This window comes from Eretmochelys imbricata, chromosome 9 (assembly GCF_965152235.1).
Source record: "Eretmochelys imbricata isolate rEreImb1 chromosome 9, rEreImb1.hap1, whole genome shotgun sequence".
Classification (NCBI taxonomy): domain Eukaryota; kingdom Metazoa; phylum Chordata; order Testudines; family Cheloniidae; genus Eretmochelys; species Eretmochelys imbricata.
In genome coordinates this window covers 24,083,123-24,106,668 of record NC_135580.1, presented here as the reverse complement: position 1 = coordinate 24,106,668, position 23,546 = coordinate 24,083,123, and the positions used below count along the sequence as shown (strand labels likewise).

At 41.9% G+C, this 23,546-nt stretch overlaps 1 protein-coding gene across 2 annotated transcripts in view; it reads right to left on the bottom strand.

Moving 5' to 3' along the window:
* Positions 1 to 23,546, bottom strand: part of VEPH1 (ventricular zone expressed PH domain containing 1) — a 147,844-nt gene that overhangs the window by 29,428 nt on the left and 94,870 nt on the right. Inside the window, exons 9-11 of one of the 2 annotated variants that reach the window (XM_077827020.1) lie at positions 19,222 to 19,361; positions 9,820 to 9,954; positions 1,945 to 2,062 (exon numbers count right to left, since the gene is read on the bottom strand). In XM_077827020.1, coding sequence (XP_077683146.1) covers positions 1,945 to 2,062; positions 9,820 to 9,954; positions 19,222 to 19,361 — 393 coding nt within the window. The remainder of the gene's footprint in view (positions 1 to 1,944; positions 2,063 to 9,819; positions 9,955 to 19,221; positions 19,362 to 23,546) is intronic. The other variant, XM_077827021.1, reaches the window with a different exon arrangement.

The following is a 23,546-nucleotide window of genomic DNA, read 5'->3' as shown; positions in this document are numbered from 1 at the left end:
TTCCCACCCCACTGTCCTGCTGGTAATAGCTTATCTAAAGTAATCTTCAGGTTAGGCCATTTCCAGCACAAATCCAGGTTTTCTCACCCTCCACCCCCCCACACAAATTCACTCTCCTGCTGGTGATAGCCCATCCAAAGTGACAACTCTTTACACAATGTGCATGATAATCAAGTTAGGCCATTTCCTGCACAAATCCAGGTTCTCTCACTCCCTCACCCCCCTCCAAAAACCCACCCCCATACACACACAAACTCACTCTCCTGCTGGTAATAGCTCATCCAAACTGACCACTCTCCAAGTTTAAATCCAAGTTAAACCAGAACATCTGGGGGGGGGGGGGGTAGGAAAAAACAAGAGGAAATAGGCTACCTTGCATAATGACTTAGCCACTCCCAGTCTCTATTTAAGCCTAAATTAATAGTATCCAATTTGCAAATGAATTCCAATTCAGCAGTTTCTCGCTGGAGTCTGGATTTGAAGTTTTTTTTGCACACACAGTTGCACTGGTTTAAACTAAAGATGTTATTTTAAACTGATTTAGTTAAACCAGAATATGAGGCTGAGATGACACTCTGATTTCATTTTAAACTAGGCTTATTTCAGTGACATTGGACTCTTGGGTTCTATTCTAGGGTCTGCTGTAGTAGGCACAGACTCTCTGCTCAAACTTGACCCCTTCTACATATTCCACTCCAACCTGTCTCAGTCCTGGTCAATATAGCAGCAGTCAATGGAGCAGGCTCTGTCACTTTGTGGTGATGGCGCATACAGTTAGGTCAGCCCTAAGATCTGTGTGAGGCTCAAACTTGCTCAGTGAGGTGAGAAGGTTTGGAAATTTTACCTGCTACAATTGAAGAAGTCTCTACTGAGCATATGTTAACTGATTTTTCAAAGGCTTATAACTTGGCCAAATTTGGGCAGATGTTCACAATGATTGCAAAATGGTGTTATAATGGGAAATATCAGGCAACCTCAGTAACAGGCTGTGCTCCCAGCTCTACCTACAATGATACCAAATATAGTAAGTAATTTGACACACCTATTTTTTTACCTGTACAAACATTTTCATCACTGAATTGTTAAACAGCCTGTTCCCAGAAAAAGTGTGCCTGTAATCTGATCACATTAAAACTAATAATTCAGAATCAAATTTAAGATACCTCTTCCAGGGATGTGTACTCAAAGATGTACATTAAAGGGCAATTGTTGCATCCATTCTAGGCTCCCTAAACACCTGCAGCAAGGACATTCTCAGCTGGAACCTGGGGAACATGAATGTAAAAGTCCAGGCCACATGTCCACTCCATGTCTGCAGATTACTCCTGCTGCACAGGGTGACTGCAGGGCTTTGGTCAGGTTAGTATACATGTCCACATTCACTCTGGGTTTACACCACCACTTCCAACACACAGCTAATAAGGTTTGAATTTAATCTTGTGTCTCTTCAGAAATATTAGGAAGAGAGATAAGGGAAGGGAAGAACTTTGCTGATGAGCACCAGTTATAGGGAGAATTTGTCTGCCCTTTTCTTCAGAGTTTGCTGCAGTATTTCCCCTCCTTACAGCCTCCCTGTCATAGGCCATGTCTACACAGGGACACCCAGAAAAGTTAAGGTGAATCAACCAAAAGTGTGAAGTCGATGCACATAAATTATGTTATGCCCACCCCCTATGGTTTCATTCAGGAGTAAGGTGGTCTTTAGGTAACTAACTTCATCATCCAAGGATCTGACTGAACTTTCCTGAGTGTCCCCATGTGGGAAAGCTCAACAATGCCATGGCTAGATCTTCTCCTCTGTTGTTACTACTACATAAGGTGTCAGAATCATGTTGCTTTTGCAGACTTGAAGTCTACCCTGCATCATCCAGCCAGGTAAGGCAGTCTGCCAGAACCAGACCCCTGCTACGTGTTGCATGGAAGTAGTGAATGAAGATTCCTTACCTGTTGCCTTTTCAGGATTATTGCACATGAAACACTGCCACGTTCCTGCTTCCTCACTGTATCCAAATAAATCAAAGAACCTCACTTCTTCCAGATGCATCTGTACATGGTCCAGATCCTAGGGCAGTAATAAAAAATTCACAGTATGAATGATCCGATTGCCCCACAATTTATTACTTGTAAAATGAAATCATATGGGTGAGTGCTGGGAGTTTATAAATAGCATCTGGTGAGCATTGAGCTTTGGGGGGGGTTAAGGTCTAGTAGAGTCCCTTCTCTCATGTTTTGTGGCAGCAAACACCCCATCTGGGTGGATCTATTAAAAACAGGGTGTTTTCTTTTCTCTTAACAGAAGCAGCTGAAGTTGCAACTCTTCAGAAGGTAGGGTTTGGGGAGTTTCTGATACTCTTCCAGAGCTGTACTCTGGCCACTCCCACCTGCAAGCTTTTGCTCAGGCCACTCCCTCCAGCTGCAACTTCTTTACTACTTTCAGCTTCTCTCTATGGCTTCCTTTTTTTTTTTTTTTTTGGACCCATTAGGCTTCAATGGTCTCTAGTGACTACACCGCTGGGAATTTCCTCCCTTTTAAATGGATATGAGGCCACAACACAGCCTTAATCACTGAATGGTAGGTTGGGGCCAACTTTTTTTAAAAGACGGACTAGAGGGTTTTGTTTGCCAGAACTCAAACCTCTGATGAGCAGCACTGATATTATGAGGTTTAGTTCCAAAACTGCAGTAACAGGTTAAATGAATCTCATACAAACTGTTTTCCTAGCAAACCTTAAAGGAGTCACTATCCCAGCTGTGGATTGCTGGACCACAGCAGCGTTCTAGCCTTGCCTTATCTCCTGGCCATGCCTCTAGAGCCAAGGGGAAAAGAGGAGCCAGCTACAACAGATCTATGCCATTCAGGGACTCCTCCAGTCGGAGGAATCCCCAGCTGGCTAGAGTCCCTGACTCTAAAGGTTCTTTGTGCTGGCAGACAGAGGAAAGGGGCTGTATTGCAGGGGGAAATTTGGCCCACTGTTTTCACAACTAGGGACTCTCCTGTACTTCTAAGATGGGGATAGAAATGTTTGAATACCCTCTTCCTCCATAAAAGACCTCATCTCAACCAACTGCTGAGTTTGAAACAGACACATGCACAAATACCAGATACAGGGACATCTGCAAAAACACATTTATTGTCCCAAGGAGAGATGGCAGTCAAAGAAGCACATCAGAAAAACCTTCTAATTATAAACATTTAATTTCCATCAGCAGAAACAGGGCAAAAAGATTCTTCTGTCTAAAAGGAGCTGGAACATAAGTGTTTCCCAGCACACCAAGAACTAAGGATTGAAAAGCTGAATCTTTGGGGACTGTACTCAAGTATACCTCATGTTTGGTGTAACCAGGCTATCCGTGTCTAGGGTGCTTTCTTTCCTGGCACTTGAGCACTGATTCACTGAAAATGGCAAGTAAAACTTGACTCCTTTGCTCACTGACTGCCCTTCCCCATACCAGTGGGACTAACTCTCCTCCTACAGGGGAACCCTCTCCATTCATGGCACTCAGCTGGCTGCTTTGCTCTGAATTTGCTCTGAAATTGAAGAGCTTTCTCTACACTGACCATACTTGTTCAGCTGACTTGTCTATGGCAGGATAACTGGTAGCTACTTAGGCAGGAACCACCGCAGGTTTTTCAGAGGGAGACTCAGGCACAATGACCTGAGGTAACAGAGTAAGCAGGATGTGCCCAGCTAGCTTCTGGAAGTTTCCCTGGTTTTTAGTCCCTTGTATCAGTGAAGGAATAGCTTCCAAGAAGGGGACCTGAGCAAAATAATGGGCAGTGAAGTGCCCAGAGGTGTGTTGTCCTCTCTGCCCTGGTGTGGTGTGGATTCTCTGTCATTAGACTATCACTGGAAAGCTGGGCACAAGGGTGGTGATGCTGCCTCCAATGTGTCCCCAGGGTCTTCCATGAATGACACATTGTGGAGAGATGAGTTGATAGTATCAGGGTTGAAAGGAAAAAAAAAAAATCCAGAGAACAGGTGCCTTCTCTATGCTGCTAAAATCACCTCTTGGGTGGCTAGGGTGCGTTGGCTATGGTGCCAGGGGATGGGGAAAAGGCTCAAGAAAAGTCTGTGTGGCAATCAGCAGTTGCTTGAAATATGCCATCTTGTGAGGTGGGAGGTAGTCAAACTTTTGGGGCAAGAGATTTCCTTGTCCCTCACCTGCATCATCTGGAAGGTGTAAGGTGACTACTCAGCTGTGAAAATGGGGCATTATTTCTTGATGGATAAAGTGATTTATCAAGTGAAGAAATGGAATAAATGGAAATGACAATTGCTTAAAAATGTTAATTATTTTCTTTCAAAAACTACTCAAAGAAATCTGAAGGAATCCATGTAAGGTTCACAAAATAGCTGCTCCGTCACTCTTGACAAATGATGGCATGAGTCAACCCAATGGATTTTGGACTGAGTATAAAACTGGTTCTGTTCTTTATAATGTAGCCTATGTTTTCTGATAAAGAACTCTGAAGCAACTGACCGAAAATCTATGAGGGTATACATCTGGAAATACTTTATTTCTGGCAAAATTTAAACTGTGTTGTATAAATATTTTTTTTGGCATGATCACACAGTACATTGCTACATAAGATTCTTTGTGTAATGCTAGGAATTTGTGATAGTGAGTTGGCTGCACATATTGGCTCAAAATCTGCAGTCAATCACCATGATGCAAATCTGAAGCAATTCTATTAGAGTCAATATTCTGCTTTCAAGTATACCAGCATTAACCTGGAGTAATGCCTTCACTACTAGAAGAGGAATATTCCTAGCTATTAATATTTTTTCGAATTATTCACGTTTTTCATTTTTCAGTGACATTGTAAACAGGAAACTTACTAAAGATAAGTGTACATTTAAGAATGAGAAACAAACAGTTACTGAAATCTGAGCATCTCCTTCATTCCTAATATCTTGATATTAGATAATCTACATGCACAACTGCTATTTAGGCCTTGTCAAAGGTATTCTGTTAATCTGATTATTTTAAAATGTTAATTTCAACAACCGTAAATCTCACAAGACAAAAGTAATTCAAACACATAATAACAATATAAATTAATACATTGGTATCAGTAACAATGACATTTATTTATTTCATTCTATTTAGATTTAATAATAAACACCCATACCTAGGCTTCAGGCTCCATAAGACTTCATTAATATCACAATAAAATACCAGTAACATTAACCATTTCAACAGGAATTTAAAGGCCTTCTGAATTGCTTCCAGCAAGTTGCTCAACCAAGATGATGCTTTCCTGGTTTTAGTGGGCAAATGATGTTATCAACTGCTGCCAAACCAAACAAGTGAGCAAGCCAGCTGGGCACCCCTGAAGAGCCCAGGGAAGAGAGTAGGCTAACTGGCTGTTCTTGAAGATGTAGATTGTGAATAAAAGGCAAATGGATCACTCATCCACCTCTAGAACACAATGCAAGATATTTGCTCTTCCTATGAATTGGTGGGTATTGTTATTTATAGAGAATTGCTCACTTTTCTGCAGGTGATATCATCTGTGATTATTTGTGAAACAGAATAATACCTAGCACTATGCAAAGATCTCAAGGCTTGATGTTTGTGAAGTGCTCTAATACCCTTTTTGCGGATGGGGAAACTGAGGCACAGAGTGTTTCAGTCACTTGCCCCAGGTCACATAAATAAGCCACTCTCAGAACCAAGATTAGAAAAACCCAGGTCTTGTGGCTCCCCATCCTATGCTTTATCCAACAGACAACACTACTGCTAAATAATTATTTTTCCAAACTTTATTTTAGTGTGTAAGAAAGGAGCAGGTTATCAAAAACCTAAAATTGTTCACTGCAATCAGTTAACTAATCACAAAGGATTAGTTTGCCAATAAAGAGAAGAACTGGATCTCTTTGGCATTCTTGTATCACAATGAAAGAGTGCAATGCATGCAGACATAGGAAAACAGATACTTAGAGCATTAATGTCTGTTGACTGCATTCCCAACTGTTCCTATAAAGCAAACCCTTATTAAACACAGCTACTCTCCTAATCTCTCTTCCATAGCTAGACATATATTCTGAATGATTCTGCAGAGATTGCCATGTCTCCAGACTTCAGTAGGTAGGTTGATAAGACCTTCATCCTGTCCCTCAGTAACTTGCCATTACTTCTGATTACTTGCAAAAATATTTAACAAATTCCAGTAGCATTTTGAGAGGACAGTTCAGCCTGCTTTCTCCCAGGAAGAGAGAGTGGTTTCTTTAACCATTTTCAGAAACCCAGAGTTTCTGAATTTCCTAAGCTGATGTAGAACATGTGTCTGTTTGTGATGGAATGTACAGTATGGAGCTGGTATTGCCATGTTTTACTACATTTCGATAGACCCATAAACAGAAAAGAAAAAAGGTAAGGACACTTTTCTGAAATCTTTGATGAAATAAAACCGCAAGGGCGTCTGTATGTGGTGGGGGGAAAGAAGGGTATTTTGTTTTTAAATCTACTTTTTCACATTAGTATTTCTTTTAAGTGTCTTTCTACATGCAGAAATTGGATGGGCCAGATCCCCAACTGGTATAAACCGCCAGACCACCATTCATTTACACCATCTGAAAATCTGGCCTAATATGCTGATCTGTTACCAAAATATTCAAAGGTAGACTGTGCTAGAAAGTTTACATGACTAAGCACTTTATCCTGTCCCTTGGTACACCCAAGTGCCTAAGAGTTTAGTTAGTTAAGAGCTCTAACCCACAATTGCTTTTAAGAAAAGTTATGGAGTCCTTCTGCACGAGGTGCATTCTCAGCTTCCACTATAGTCACTGGGGGTTGAGAGTAGGTTGTGTCTTGCACGGTTGGACCTATACACAGTATAAGGCAAATTTTCCAACTGAAGCAAACTTCTGAAAAAGCAAAAGCTTTCAGGAGAGAGAGAGAGAGAGAGAAAGAGAGAGAGTGTGTGTGTGTATAGTCACACACTTGCACTTCTTATAGCCACTTCTGGTCATGTTTGAGAGACATTGAAAAAACTGCATTGGGCCAATGGTATTACACCGGACTCTAGCTAGTCTTTGTCTCTGAATTTCACAAGCAATAAAAAGAAATCTACTAAACAATAGGTCCAGATCCTGCTCTCAGAAAAGTCAGTGGGAATTTTGGCAATGAAATCAGTTTTGATAGGAACAATAGCAGGCCCTATATTAGTAAGCAAACCAAAAACAAAGAACGTGAAACCAGCCAACAGCTGCATAGCACGAGACTCAGTTTTAAAATCTCAAGAAAGTCTTTAATGTGTTTCATCTACTTGATTGTTATCCAGCATCCTAACAGTGTGTAATTCTACATCTTGATGAGTTTCCAAAGTTCCATTTTCTAGTTGGTTTAATTTTTTTAATTTTCATTTTACAGTTTCTTGATGTATTGTCCCATTAGTTTGGGAACACTGTTACCCAAGAACGTACTCTTACAAAAAAGGAATGATGAAATAACCCCCAAAGGGCTAAAAGTAATAGAATTATGCAACAAATACTCTGCAGACTAACAGTTTGCTGGATGTGATTGGTAAAGCCCCAGTGTGGCTCATTGGCCCACTGGCCCTATTTAAGCCAGCAGCAGGAACAGGAAACTGTCTAAACAACTGGGCTCTGGCTTCAGCTCTGGCTCCTGGATTTCCTGGTATCCCACCCCAGCTTGACACTTGGCATTTGCCCTGCTGTTCCATACCTCCAACGTGTTTCCTGCTTCTTACCCCCGGTATCCTGACCTGGCCTGACTTTGGTTCCTGACTCATGGTTCTGATCTCCAGTTTGTCTCTTGGTTCTGATCTCCCAATATCTTGTCTCGTGACTGCAAACTCTGGCTTGGACTACTAGGTCGGCTGCCTTTGACCTTGGTGTGACACTCTGAGCATCGTGGGCTCATTGTATATAAGTGTGGACAGGGATTTGGGGAAGGGGACAATATGGAGCTAGGGGCCAGTCCCCATATGGAAAGGGGATACACCAGCCCTGAGGGCTACTGCAGCTGGCCATGAAGTGGTTCTACTGTAAACGCCACTAGACTACGAATCCGCCCAGTACACAGCCCAGTTCTTCAGATTGCATGCTGGGGTTCAATTTGTTCCTGAATATGCAGTCAGAAGTACATTCACATCACTTCAGTTGTCAGATCTCCTAGTTCATAGTTCAATGTGCCGGTTATTCCATTCTTGGCAAATGAGCTATTACAAGCTTTATTCTAAGTTAAAGAAAGAACAGCTTATGATTTTGGAAGAAAAAGCTTGGATCTAGTTTAATTTAATTTTGAATATAAAGAATCTGTATGTGCATGATATGCACGTACTGGTATATGTTGCATCTGAATATGGCATGCAACATGATCACCTTATGTTTCAGATGTTTCCATTAACAACTCCTATTTTCAACCGTCATCACTTTAGTAAAAATAATACTTTGAGGCAGACGTTTTCCATACTTAGTCTCAGCCTGAGAAAGAAATTTTAAAACCACATCTGACAATTTAGCTCATCAAATTTTAGCTGAGATGTAAACAAAAAAATAATTGTACATGTTCTAGAATATTTCCGTACTTCACACAAATACGTCTGTTTTATAATCCTCTACTGGTCTTTTGCATGACATCTGATTAATAGCTTTGAAACAGTTTCCCCTACAATTCCTGAAACAGCAAATAGCTTTTAAACTGACAGACGGTAAGAATGGAGTGTGTAAAAATCATCATTTTCATAGCACCAAAGGCATTGTGCAGAATTGTGTGAATTTCCACAGGGCAGCTAACCAGTCCATCATGGCAGCTATTCAGACTTTAGCTTTTAAAATTATGTATGTAAATAGGAAAAAATACCTACATGTACCATCACCTGTTTTCATTCACGTTACTAGCAACTCCCATGAAGCATGTATGAGGGCTTAGGGAAACCTGGAGACATTTCAAAGTAAAATACAAAATGACATTTATGGATCCACCACAGAACTCAGAAATAAAATTCCTGCTGAGCACTGGTCAAAGCCCTTACAAGCTGGGTGTGGTTTATGTAAGAGGCCCCTCCATCATGAACAAGCCATAGACTGCCATATGAATAAACTGGCTGAAGAGGACTTGGCAAGGTAATCTGTGAAGAAAATACCTAGAAGAAACCAGAGCTACACAGCACTGAAGGCAAAAGAAATTTAGTGACATAAAAATTACTCAGTGTATAAAGCAGTTTCCTTTCAACACACAAACATACACAGAGCAAAAGAGGGTGGAAACAGGTTGTAAATTTACCAATGATAAAAGCAGTAGTTCTCAAACATTTTCCTAATTCACATCACCTCTTAATAGAGAGATGGAAAGTGAATGGGACTTCTGTTCCTAAGGAACTCTTGAAAATCCCACCAGTTGTCCACAGACCCACTTCCCATCCTGTTCTCAGTGTCATTGGCCACCTCCTCTCCCAAGTGCAAATGCTTAGCATATTTTTGGCAAGACAGCAATTGCTCACATGGAAAAATAATATAAAAAATTAGTTTATTTTAATGTGATTCAGTAGCTGGAAATAAGGAGCAGATGCCACCTGGACTTGATCCTGCTTTGACTTAAGTCAGCCTCAAAAATTCCATCGACTTCTTTGGAAGCAGGATTGGGCCCCATGTTTAATTGCTAAGATATTTATGATGCTGATATTATGTGTGCACACATGTGCATGTGTGTAAAAGGTTTGCTTTCCAGTAGTTAAACACAGGATGGAGCCATCACATCTATTGCAAAGATCCATGTAGACCGGTTCTAAAGGTTGGTATAAAAATCACTTCCTCCCCCTCAACCCCACCCCAAGGAATAAATGTTTACCTTCTGGTGTGGAAATGTAGATTGAATCATCGCAGTTTCAAAACCATGTGTTCCCTTCAGCTGTGTCTTCTCCCACAGGGTTTCAAGGACTTGCACAGTGTTACTTTGTATGGACAAGGGTTCTGGAAACAAGTTCTGGAGAAGATATTTGAAAAGAAAATTTCAATCTGAGTCTTAAAATCGTATTGTTATTTCAGAATGCTACAACTACACAAAGTAATTGCTGTCCTTGTTATATCTTATATCAAGAGCAGAATATCTGACACTGACATTTAAAAACAATTCAGTGCAGTTAAGATGGATACGAATCAATGCAAATTATATAAATCTGTGAAACTAAATAATTCCTGTATACGCCATTAGTTCTGAGACTATTTCTGTGCACAATACCTGGATTTCACAGGTACTTGATTCATTACATTTTACATATAAGCTAGTACGACTATATACCTATAACACACCACAACTACCCTGTGTGCGCACATGTAAAACACGAGTATATAGCAGTGCTGGTAGTGGGGAGAGCACTGGACTCAGAAGACCTGGGTTCTATTGCTGGCTCTATTACTAACCTATAAGTGACCCATGGGCAAGTCACTTCACCTCTGTGTGCCTCAGTAAAGCGGTGTTAATGATGCTGACCAACTCTGTAAAGTGCTAGGAGATCTAATGTTGAAAAGTGATAAGTGAACTAGCTATTAGTAGCAGTATTAGCACTCATTATATACTAGTATTATGTCTCTTTGGGCAAAGGACCTGGGATGCATACATTGAAAGCCCAGTGCAGAGAGAAAATTAACTTCTTATCCCAGTCTCCTTTCTCAGCAAGACCTAGTCTTACCCCTCCAGATTCCCCATCCCAATCTCACAGCCCCGTCATGCCCATTTCTCCGCCTCCACTCCCAACTCCTCGTCTTCAGCCTTCTTGTCACCCAGTCCGAATTCCCTCCTTCCAGGCTCCTAGTCTTATTGGTCTCTCTTCCTCCCCCTGGCTTCCAGTCACCCCTCCCCTCCACCTGCATTCTCTGTCCCCACTGGCTTGCAGTCCCAGTTTCCCTGCCAGGGCTCATTGTCCCAGTCTCCTTGCCTCGCCAGTCCCAGTCTCCCCCATCTCCTCATCCAATCTCAGTCCCCCCCACCCCATCCCCCCATTTCCTCCCTAGTTCCCCAGCCCAGTGTCCTTGCCTGCTAGTTTCAATCTCCTTTTCCAGCCAGTCTCTGTCTGCCCCATCTCCCAATCCCTGTCTTCTTGCCCACCGAGTCCAAGTCTCCCTCCCCAACTCCCAGTTTCAATTTCCCTCCCAAACCCAGCAGCCTCCAAGTCCTGCACTTTCCCTTCCACAGACTCCTTGTTCTAATGTAATCCCCCTGCACACAAACCCCCAAGTCTGGCTCATGTCTCTTCAGCACTTGAATCATGTAGCTTGCTCCTCCATGCTGCCTGGGACCAGCAGGTAGGAGGCGGGGTGTCACTGAGCACCCAAAAGACAAAAGTCTCCCTGCTCTGAGTTCTGGTGCTTGATCCCAGCCTGACCCACAGCAGGCTAGAGATGCAATTGCAGGGAAAGCCTGCTCAACTCTGGGCTGATGCATGCCCAATATGGATGCAAGTTTCAGGCAATTTAGCTGCTAAAAATCTAAGATATTTCTACTGGGCATGCGTGAACTGTGATTTTTCAGAGATTTAGAACTTGGCCAAATTCAGGCATATTTTCACAGGAGTGGCAAAAGGCATGTCCCTGACATAAAGGCACCCCTTGCCAAATTTCTAGTCTAGTATAGGGGCACCAGAGGGATTCAAAAAAAGCGTCACCCTGATTTTTTTTTTTAATATGGGCAAAACATATATTCTCCTAGACACATTCTTAGACATGGCTAAACCATTTTAGCTTACATTTTCCAGAACAATTTCTGCTTATGGGACACCTTTGCATGGAAAATTTCAACCCAAACAGTTAAAGTTTGGCAAAGTTACAAGCAACTGAAAACAGGACCTTATAATGTGAAATATCAGACAACCTTAAAAATAGGGGGCACTACTAACACTGTCTATTATACAGTTTCGAGCCTGAAGAGTCCAATTAAGCCAGAGGCTGTAGAGTTGACCTATATCATCTGATGCAAAATTTGCTGTAGGAAAAAGCTTAATAAATAAATCAAACTTGAAAAATTGACCTAGATTTGTTCCTCTTCAGCTGGACATTACGGTCTTGCATTTTCAGAAAATTTCAGTACTACTTAAATACCATGCTTTCTTCCTCCAAGACCATCCATTATTCTACCTTCATTTCTGTTCTTAATAATCATTTAATTGGAAAAACAGTCTCCTCTCAAATCTACAAAACAGCTCTGAAGTCAAATATTCTGCTCCTTCTATGAAGATAAAATCCACCCATCTTGAAATAATAAATACGTATAATAATAATTTGCAGTTCCACAACTTTCAGCCAAGGATTTCAAAGCATATTACAATTATTAACCAAGACTTTCACAATTATAGGGAGAACAGAAGACAGAAGTCAGGATCTGTTATGGAGATATGAGAGGAAAATTATTCCTTTGCACTCAACAAAAAGAGGATAATAAATGGCAAAACATTGCATTTATTCACAAAAATAAGGTAACTCATGGAATTCCTTGGATCTGGGACAAAATAACTATAAAAAAGTCATTTAACTACATTTGGTAAATGCTAACACATTATAAATATACTTTCTACCAAATTCATGCCTTGCACAATTCCGCTGCCGTCAGGGGAGTTACACCAGGGATGAATGTAGCATGGTATTTAATTTAAAAATGGTTAAATAGACACAGTATGTGAAAGCTTTTAGAGTTTCAAACAAATGAAAAAAGTGTAAATTACAATACATCAAACTTCATGTTACTGCACAATGGGGTTGAATAGTGAATACAACATAATAAGAACCATCATTTTTTCACAGAAGGGCATACACACTGCTATGTGTACAGTATATTTGCAAGGACACAAAACCAAATGTTACTGATTTGATCCTGCACATCTGAAGCCCATGGGAGTATTGCTGTGGACTCACTGGCACCAGAATCTGGCTCTAGATGTTCAGCAGTAATTTTTACTACAATTATTTCAAAAGCAATAGAAGAATAAAGCTGCAAGGACCCCTATATCAACCAGTAATTCAGAATAGAAACAAAGCCATAAGCATAAAAGATGGTAAAAAAACAAATTCCTAGGGAAATAAGGACTAGATCATGGTGTTACCACAAGCCCACAGGAAGGGGCAACGTATAATTTCACTGCCCCAGGAGCACACCAGGGACAGAATGAGACTCTTAAGTTTGTTTACACTAGAGCTGGAAGGTGTCATTTTCATCTCAAGGAGACATACTTGTTCTAATTGCACTGGCATGCTAAAAATAAAACATAGCCCAGGTAGTGCAAGCAGCAGAAGGCACTAGCCACCCCAAGTATGATCCTGTCCAAGATCACGGGTTTATGCTCAGGGCAGCTAGCCCATCCTTCTGTTCGTGCTGCCACAGCTACACTCCTTTTTAGCACACTAGCTCAATCACAGGTATGTCTCCTCATACTGGGAATTACACCTCCCGCTCCAATGCGGAGTCACTGTTCAGTCCCTGCTGCCCCCTTGCTCCAAAAGGGAAAATATTCTGGTCCTAGCAGAGTTTACATCCCCTTCTAGCCTGGCTCAGCTCTGCCAGCCAGTCCCTTGGAGAGGCAGAGCCAAGACTCTGGGGGATGAGGTGGATGAGGCTTTCTTCCAGCAACTCACAGAAGCTACTAGATCGCACGCCCTGGTTCTCATGGGTGACTTTAATCTTCCTGATATCTGCTGGGAGAGCAATACAGCGGTGCATAGACAATCCAGGAAGTTTTTGGAAAGCATAGGGGACAATTTCCTGGTGCAAGTACTAGAGGAGCCAACTAGGGGGGGAGCTTTTCTTGACCTGCTGCTCACAAACAGGGAAGAATTAGTGGGGGAAGCAAAAGTGGACGGGAATCTGGGAGGCAGTGACCATGAGTTGGTTGAGTTCAGGATCCTGGCACAGGGAAGAAAGGTAAGCAGCAGGATACAGACCCTGGACTTCAGGAAAGCAGACTTTGACTCCCTCAGGGAACGGATGGGTAGGATCCCCTGGGGGACTAACATGAAGGGGAAAGGAGTCCAGGAGAGCTGGCTGTATTTCAAGGAATCCCTGTTGAGGTTACAGGGACAAACCATCCCGATGAGTCGAAAGAATAGTAAATATGGCAGGTGACCAGCTTGGCTTAACGGTGAAATCCTAGCGGATCTTAAACACAAAAAAGAAGCTCACAAGAAGTGGAAGGTTGGACATATGACCAGGGAAGAGTATAAAAATATTGCTCGGACATGTAGGAATGAAATAAAGAGGGCCAAATCGCACCTGGAGCTGCAGCTAGCAAGAGATATCAAGAGTAACAAGAAGGGTTTCTTCAGGTATGTTGGCAACAAGAAGAAAGCCAAGGAAAGTGTGGGCCCCTTACTGAATGAGGGAGGCAACCTAGTGACAGAGGATGTGGAAAAAGCTAATGTGCTCAATGCTTTTTTTGGCCTCTGTCTTCACTAACAAGGACAGCTCCCAGACTGCTGCGCTGGGCATCACAACATGGAGAGTAGATGGCCAGCCCTCTGTGGAGAAAGAGGTGGTTAGGGACTATTTAGAAAAGCTGGACGTGCACAAATCCATGGGGCCGGACAAGTTGCATCCGAGAGTGCTAAAGGAATTGGCGGCTGTGATTGCAGAGCCATTGGCCATTATCTTTGAAAACTCGTGGCGAACGGGGGAAGTCCCAGATGACTGGAAAAAGGCTAATGTAGTGCCAATCTTTACAAAAGGGAAGAAGGAGGATCCTGGGAACTACAGGCCAGTCAGCCTCACCTCAGTCCCCGCAAAAATCATGGAGCAGGTCCTCAAGGAATCAATCCTGAAGCACTTACATGAGAGGAAAGTGATCAGGAACAGTCAGCATGGATTCACCAAGGGAAGGTCATGCCTCACTAATCTAATCACCTTCTATGATGAGATTACTGGTTCTGTGGATGAAGGGAAAGCAGTGGATGTATTGTTTCTTGACTTTAGCAAAGCTTTTGATACGGTCTCCCACAGTATTCTTGTCAGCAAGTTAAAGAAGTACGGGCTGGATGAATGCACTATAAGGTGGGTAGAAAGTTGGCTAGATTGTCGGGCTCAACGGGTAGTGATCAATGGCTCCATGTCTAGTTGGCAGCCGGTGTCAAGTGGAGTGCCCCAAGGGTTGGTCCTGGGGCCAGTTTTGTTCAATATCTTCATAAATGATCTGGAGGATGGTGTGGATTGCACTCTCAGCAAATTTGTGGATGATACTAAACTGGGAGGAGTGGTTGATACGCTGGAGGGCAGGGATAGGATACAGAGGGACCTAGACAAATTGGAGGATTGGGCCAAAAGAAATCTGATGAGGTTCAACAAGGACAAGCGCAGAGTCCTGCACTTAGGACGGAAGAACCCAATGCACAGCTACAGACTAGGGACCGAATGGCTAGGCAGCAGTTCTGCAGAAAAGGACCTAGGGGTGACAGTGGACGAGAAGCTGGATATGAGTCAGCAGTGTGCCCTTGTTGCCAAGAAGGCCAATGGCATTTTGGGATGTATACGTAGGGGCATAGCGAGCAGATCGAGGGACGTGATCGTCCCCCTCTATTCGACATTGGTGAGGCCTCATCTGGAGTACTGTGTCCAGTTTTGGCCCCACATTACAAGAAGGATGTGGATAAATTGGAGAGAGTCCAGCGAAGGGCAACAAAAATGATTAGGGGTCTGGAACACATGACTTATGAGGAGAGGCTGAGGGAACTGGGATTGTTTAGTCCGCAGAAGAGAAGAATGAGAGGGGATTTGATAGCTGCTTTCAACTACCTGAGAGTTGGTTCCAGAGAGGATGGTTCTAGACTATTCTCAGTGGTAGAAGAGGACAGGACAAGGAGTAATGGTCTCAAGTTGCAGTGGGGGAGGTTTAGGTTGGATATTAGGAAAAACTTCTTCACTAAGAGGGTGGTGAAACACTGGAATGCATTACCTAGGGAGGTGGTAGAATCTCCTTCCTTAGAAGTTTTTAAGGTCAGGCTTGACAAAGCCCTGGCTGGGATGATTTAGTTGGGGATTGGTCCTGCTTCGAGCAGGGGGTTGGACTAGATGACCTCCTGAGGTCCCTTCCAACCCTGATATTCTATGATTCTATGACTCCACTTATTGTTGCAATCCTGCCTGCCCACTACCTGTGTGCCTGCATGGGAGGGTGAGCAGCTTCCCCTGCAGCAGCTGCTCTCACACATGCACACAGACCAGATGGAGATGCCCACGGAGGGGAGTGCTTTATGCCCCTTTCTCCCCAGAATGGGTGTGAAAGATGACTCATGATGAGCCCTATACATTCAGGGATCTATTCTCTTCTGGGTACATAGTGGGTTACACATGGGACTTCCTGTGCATAGATGGAAGAATGTAGTCTTGTGAGTTTCTAGCATAGTATAGATGGGGTATATTCCAGATTTTTATAAAAAATAAACATATAAGGAACAGCATCAATATATGAGCTGCTATGGTTAAGATGAGCCAAAATTTAAGGGTGTCAGCTTGGCAACAGCACTTTTAATTTAACAAATGCAATTACCCAAGACAGAAATGTGAAAAAACACATTAAAGCCAAAGTGTAACTGGAGCAGTCATGGTCCAGGAGTTCTAAATGAGGTGAGGCTCCCAAGGGGGATGAGGAGGTATTTAAAAAAAAAAAAAAAACAGGAGGAGAGGAGAGAGAGAGATGAGGAACAGAATGCAGACAGAAGCAGTGGGGGTGGGGGAAGAGGGATGGGAAATCTGTTGAGATAGGAAATATTGCAAAGCTTATTGTCCCAGCTCTATAAAAGACTGAAAGGGTCACGCCAAAGTGCAATGTAATCTTGGTAAAAGGGTTAAAGAGATTTTTAAAAAGAAAAAATATGAGGAAAACGTTAAGCAGGAGGAAATAAAGGTGGAATCAAAGATGAAAGCATCACTACGATTGATTCAAAATATACAACAGAGAGAAAGAGAGAAGGACTGAAATCATTTTGTTAACATCCAGCAAGATGGTATGTTTTTGGCATCAGACTATATATAAGTTCATAAAGAAATAGACTGTTTACTCTCCTAGTGTGTGTCTCCCTTGTTTCTGCTCTTCCTTCTCTGCTCATTCTCATGCATTTTAATACATCTTTTCCATCAGCTGTTTCCCTTGCTCTCATTTTTCTGTCATGCAGGTTAGTTCTCCCTGCGGCCACTTTCACCTTTTCTTTTTCCTTAAAAAAATTCTCTTTTCAAATTCAGTCTTTCAGCATCTTGTTTACCTCTCTTTATTTTTAACTTTTGTCTTTTCTTATTTCTTTGTCCTCCTTCTCCCCTTTTACCTTCTCTCTTTCCCTGAATTCTCTCTGCCCCTCAAATGCTAGTGTCTCTTTCCCTTCCCTACTTCCAGGAAGGGAACACACCCTTAAAAACCAGCAGATCACATTTCTTCTTTTCTCCTCCTGGGCTCTACATAGTCTAGCTGGGGCAGATAACAGCTTGCCTCTTGCTCAGTGGCTTAGTTGCTCTCAGATCTTTGCAGGGTGAGCACTTAAGCTGCAATCCAGCCAAGAATTCTTCCCCCTCCTACCTAACAACCAGCATCACCTGGCTCAGACCCTCCCCTCCCCACATCCCCACCAAATCAGAACACCCACCCATCCACACCCCCCCGCCAGCATCCTCTAGGTGTGGAAAAGCAGGAACAGAGGCAGAGGAATATGATTGTGATTTGAAATAGCTGCACATAACAAATCCTCTATCCCCACTCTATAGCTTCCTTCCTACTATTGAACCCATGTGCTGAAGGAAGCATGTGCAAACAGTCATGTACTCTGCTGTGCAAAACTGAAGAAATCTGTGTTCCTTGCTCTGTGCCTCCTCCCTCAGCCACCTGTGGTCTATGTCCTGCAGGGTGGTAATTCCTCAGTGGCATCCAGCTCTACCCCTTTAGGGGCTGAAGCAGCTCCAAATCCTAGTGGCAGTGAGTGGTATTGTACTTTGTCATACCCTGCTAAACTACACAGCTGTGACAGTGGTGGGTTTACCCCATTAGGCCCTAATGACCTGCTGGCTGCCACAGCAAAGATCACTTTTCAGGGTCAGGTTCAAGATGAATGTGCTCAGCTCCAGAACCAGCTGCTGGCAGTGCTGAAATTAGACTGGAGCTGGCAGGGAGGGCTCAGCTCACTGGTAGTACAGTAATCTGCTTGCTGGTATATCTACTTGAAATGAAAGAGTTGAATCAAAATGGTTCTTACTTCTCATTTGCATTTTTCTGATCTTGTGTGTACTTATTTCTAGGACATCATACAACATGTAGGAGTATATTGATTTGTTAAATCAACCAAATGTCCATTAGGAACATAATTTACAGTACTACATTTGTTTGAATATTCACTTGGTAAACATTTAGCCAAGATCAAGGGTAGCATTAGTTTTATATCTGATGTATCCTCTATGTCACTATGCCTTGTACTTGCGGCTAGATTGACCCAATGATCTAATAGGTCTTTTCCATCTCTAATTACTAAGATTACAATAACATTGGGCATACTGCATCTTTAAACTACTATATATAGTTTGAGAAGTTGATTTTTTTTTTATTATGAACACAAGAAAAACCATCATGATTCATCTTGAACTGGGAATGCAGATTTGTTTTTCCTTTATATTATTCAATATACCGCAATATATATATTCCAGATAAGCATGATCAATTAATGGTCTTTCTTTGGAAATATATTTAATATAACCATCAAAAGAATCTTAGTCAATAGTTGAACAACACTGATCAAATCCTGATGACCTTACTCAGGATTTTGCTCTCTGGGAGTTTTGAGTAAGGGGTGCTGAGCACCACCAAGGCCTACTGAAGTCTAAAGACCAGACTCCACTTCCACAGAAATCAGCTGAAGTTTGCCTATTCATTTCTACGGAAGCAGAATGGGGTCTTGACTTTAATGGGAGTTTTGCCTGAAAAAGGATGACCAGTTGTGGTCCAATGTTTGTACTTCAGATTTCTTAATTTCATCTGGGCATCTTAAATTTGTTATATTTAACAGAAATCACATACTCTGTCATACAACATTATGCCACTCTACTGCAAAGCACTGGAGAATAAAGAGCTTATAAGTAACTCTGTCCACTTCTGAGAAATCAGAAGGGGAAATTCAAAGGATATACACACATACAGTAACATTGATGGAGATGATCAACATATCAAAATGGGTTACCGTTAAAACATTTTTTTCATGTACAGTTTATTGAGGTGCCACTGCTTATATGTATTGCACACACCTGCTGAAAGAGAAACATGATATGGATCCATAGCTGAGGCTGCCGGCTGACGAGTGTAAAACTGGATTTACTGTATAGGCAGTAATGACCCTTCAGGGGGCAGCTGAAGAACAGCTTTGCTACACAACTTCTAACAGTATCTAGAAACAAATATACACAATATTAACATTAACTACTTAAAAGAGATCTAACTACCTGATATGACTTTACACTTAAAAATGCAATGATTCTGGCTATAGGAAACCACTATTTTCATATCTGAAATATACCAATTATGTCTTCATTTTTCACTCTCTCACATTTCAATGTTTATGCAGATAAGAGTAGATATTCATTTAGTCGGTATCATTAGCTGTCTGTAAAACTCAAAATGGGTGAAATTCAGCCCTGCTGAGAGGGCCAGCACACAGGCAATGTATCACTTAAACTGAATATAAGCCATAATGAGTGGTGCATAGGCCCTGTACTGATCCTGTGCACAGGACTACATTTCACCCACTGCACATACAAAACTCCACTGTTTTGCACATTATGTAGCCATTTATTGCTGACTTCACAGGGCAGAATTAGGCCTTTAGTATGTATCACTTCCTTTTTGTTAAAGAATGCGCTGAAGCTTGTATTTTACACTCTCAGTCTTGCTTATTAAAACAGACACATTAAAACTGTTCACAACTCATTCTTATTTAAAAAAGAGTTGGTTGAAAGAGCATCCCATGTTAGGTAGCAACCAAGTGAGACTTCACTTTTGGCCCATGTTTATGCAGTTCTCACCCAGGCCTTACTCAGGCAAAAACTGCTTTCAATAGGGCTTATGTGCAAAATAATGAATTTCAGGACTTCGCCCTTCAAAAACCAAAGCTGAGCCATTGGTCATTGGCTAGAGCAGTGTTACTCAACCTACTCTGTCACTGACTAGATTGACTAAAAGCCAGAAAAAAAAGTTAAATATATTTACAAATACCAGTATGCATGCCACACATTTATTATTCAACAGTACTTAATACAGTCATCCTAAAAGTTACAATAAGAGCAGTATTATTCAGGGTTCAATGAGCAATTTGGCATTCTGAGTCTGTCATCAGTTTAAACGACTTTGGGGTCCATAAATGTCACTTCTCATCAAGTATATAAAATAATCTTCATAATACATTGCTCTTAAATGTCACCTTCCAACCCAGGATCTCAAAGCACTTTGCAAATACTCACGAAGTAAGAGTGACAACACCCAAGTGAGGTAGGGAATTATTGTTACCATCATTTTACCAAAAAAAAACAAACAAAAAAAACCCAAACAAACCAAACAAACAACAAAAAACACCACACCTGAGGAGTACTTGTGGCACCTTAGAGACTAACACATTTATTTGGGCATAAGCTTTCGTGGGCTAAAACCCACTTCATCAGATGCATGCAGTGGAAAATACAGTAGGAAGATGTATATACACACACACACAGAACATGAAAAAATGGGTGTTGCCATAACAACTGTAACGAGACCAATTAAGTAAGGTGGGCTAATATCAGCAGGAGAAAAAAAACCTTTTGTAGTGATAATCAGGTTGGCCCATTTCAAACAGTTGACAAGAAGGTATGAGAAACAGTTGGGGGGAAACATTAGCATGGGGAAATAGTTTTTACTTTGTGCAATGACTCACCCACTCCCAGTCTTTATTCAAGCCTAATTTAATGGTGTCCAGTTTGCAAATTAACTCCAGTTCTGCAGTTTCTTGTTGGAGCCTGTTTTTGAAATTTTTTGTTGTTGGAGAATTGCAACTTTTAGGTCTGAAATTGAGTGACCAGGGAGGTTGAAGTGTTCTCTGACTGGTTTTTGAATGTTATAGTTTGACATCTGATTTGTGTCTGATCCAGACCACATCACACGATCCATTGTCTACAGCCAAGCTTTAAGATACAACCGCATTTCCTTTAATCTCTCAGACGACCCCTCTCTCACAGATCTTGGGAGACAGGCCAGTCCTCGCTTACAGCCAGCCCCCCAATCTGAAGCAAATACTCACCAGCAACCACACACCAGACAACAAAAACACTCACCCAGAACCCTATCCTTGCAACAAACACCGGTGCCAACTCTGTCCACATATCTATTCAAGGGACACCATCATAGGACCTAACCACATGAGCCACACTATCAGAGGCTTGTTCACCTGCACATCTACCAATGTGATATATGCCATGTGCCAGCAAAGCCCCTCTGCTATGTACATTGGCCAAACCGGACGATCTCTATGCAAAAGAATAAATGGACACAAATCAGACGTCAAGAATTATAACATTCAAAAACCAGTCAGAGAACACTTCAACCTCCCTGGTAACTCAATTTCAGATCTAAAAGTTGCAATTCTCCAACAACAAAAAACTTCAAAAAAGACTCCAACGAGAAACTGCAGAACTGGAGTTAATTTGCAAACTGGACACCATTAAATTAGGCTTGAATAAAGACTGGGAGTGGGTGAGTCATTACACAAAGTAAAAACTATTTCCCCATGCTAATATTTTCTCCCTACTGTTAGTCACACCTTCTTGTCAACAATTTGAAATGGACCATCCTGATCATCACAACAAAAGGGTTTTTTTCCTCCTGCTGATAAAATAGCCCACCTTAATTGATTAGTCTCATTAGAGTTGGTATGGCAACACCCATTTTTTCATGTTATCTGTGTATATATATCTTCCTACTGTATTTTCCACTGCATGCATCGGATGAAGTGGGTTTTAGCCCATGAAAGCTTATGCCCAAATAAATGTGTTAGTCTAAGGTGCCACAAGTACTTCTCGTTTGTCTTGTTTTTTTGCTGATGCAGACTAACACAGCTACCACTCTGAAACCTATCATTTTACAGCGAGACTTGCTGTAGGACAGTGGCAGAGGCAGTCCGTTGCTCTGACCTCCAGACATCACTGACACTAGTGCAAATACAAATATTTTCATAGAAAAAATAATGGAAAGTTTTAGTTTTGGGGTGGTTTTGCATTTAAAGGTTAATAAATTAAATGACATGGAAGTTTGCAGAAACATCTATACATTCATAGGTGTAAAAACATCAAACCAACACTTGGAATGGAGATTAGATCGCCTCATTGGAACAGACAGACTCTCTCCAAAGGTCACAGCTTGACTGCGTGGTTGCAAGGTTAAGTACAATCAAAACAGAGAGGCTGTTTCTATTTTTCCCACAGACCCTCAATCGCTCACTCATGTTTTTCTGTTGAAACCAGTATTAGCTTTGTTTATTTTTCTCAACCACATTCATATTAGTTCTCTCTGAACAAACCATGGAGGTGACATGCAACCTGAAAGCACCCGCAGTGTGACATTCTTAATACAGAAGGCTGTATGCACCACATATTATAGCATGATTCCAATCATATTTAAGCTCGGTTTAACTGGAATGGCAGCACAGACAGCCCTTTAGTTGCTTGTTTCCATTTTTGGAAAATGTTGACTTGGAGGCCCTAATTCTCTTTCCTGGCTGTGCTAAGCTCAATGCAAAAATGCAGCCCACAACTGTGACTCTCCACCATCTTTGCACTTCACCCACTGATATAATGGCTGGCGGGGCCAGCCAGGCCCGCAGCATAAATAAGAGCAACTCCGATGTTGCTCTAACTTATGCCCAGTTGCGTATCATCCCAAGAGGCCATTTCAGCAGCTGGGAATAGCCAGATCAAACATGCTCATTCCACTCCTCTGATCCTCCCCATCTATAACCTCTCATGCCCCTGCTCTGGAGATGGCAAAAGGGGGAATGACTCTACACCACCTGGAGATTTCCCCTGTGTTGGTGGAATTCCCAGAGGCCAGACCTAAAAGCCTTATGGCCCCTTCACACTGGAGTATCACAAAGGAGCCATAATGTAACGGGGAATCTGGCCCTGATATTTATTATTCAGTCAGTGGACCCATCCAGCAATCATTCTGTGTATGCAATGCCCATTGATGCTAATGATATAATTGAGTAAAGATTGGCAAAACGAGGGATGATTTTGGTTTTGCACAGTTTAAATCCCATCTATATGGACCCTCTCTCTAAGTTTAAGCAGTATTCAAACAAAGACATTTTTTAATAGAGTAGGTCTTAGAGGGTCTAATTCTCCATGGCACTGCACCTTGGTTAGTTATGTCTGTGCAGACTGAGTGTAAAGTACAATCAAATCAGACTCCTCCACTCATTTACAATGATGGTAGCATTTGATATGCACCTAGCACAAGTGCAGATGACTTTACAGGGTGCAAGGCAGTGGAGAATCAGGCCTAGAGGGCCTTGTATCAGTTTTCCTTCATGAGAAAGATAGATGACATC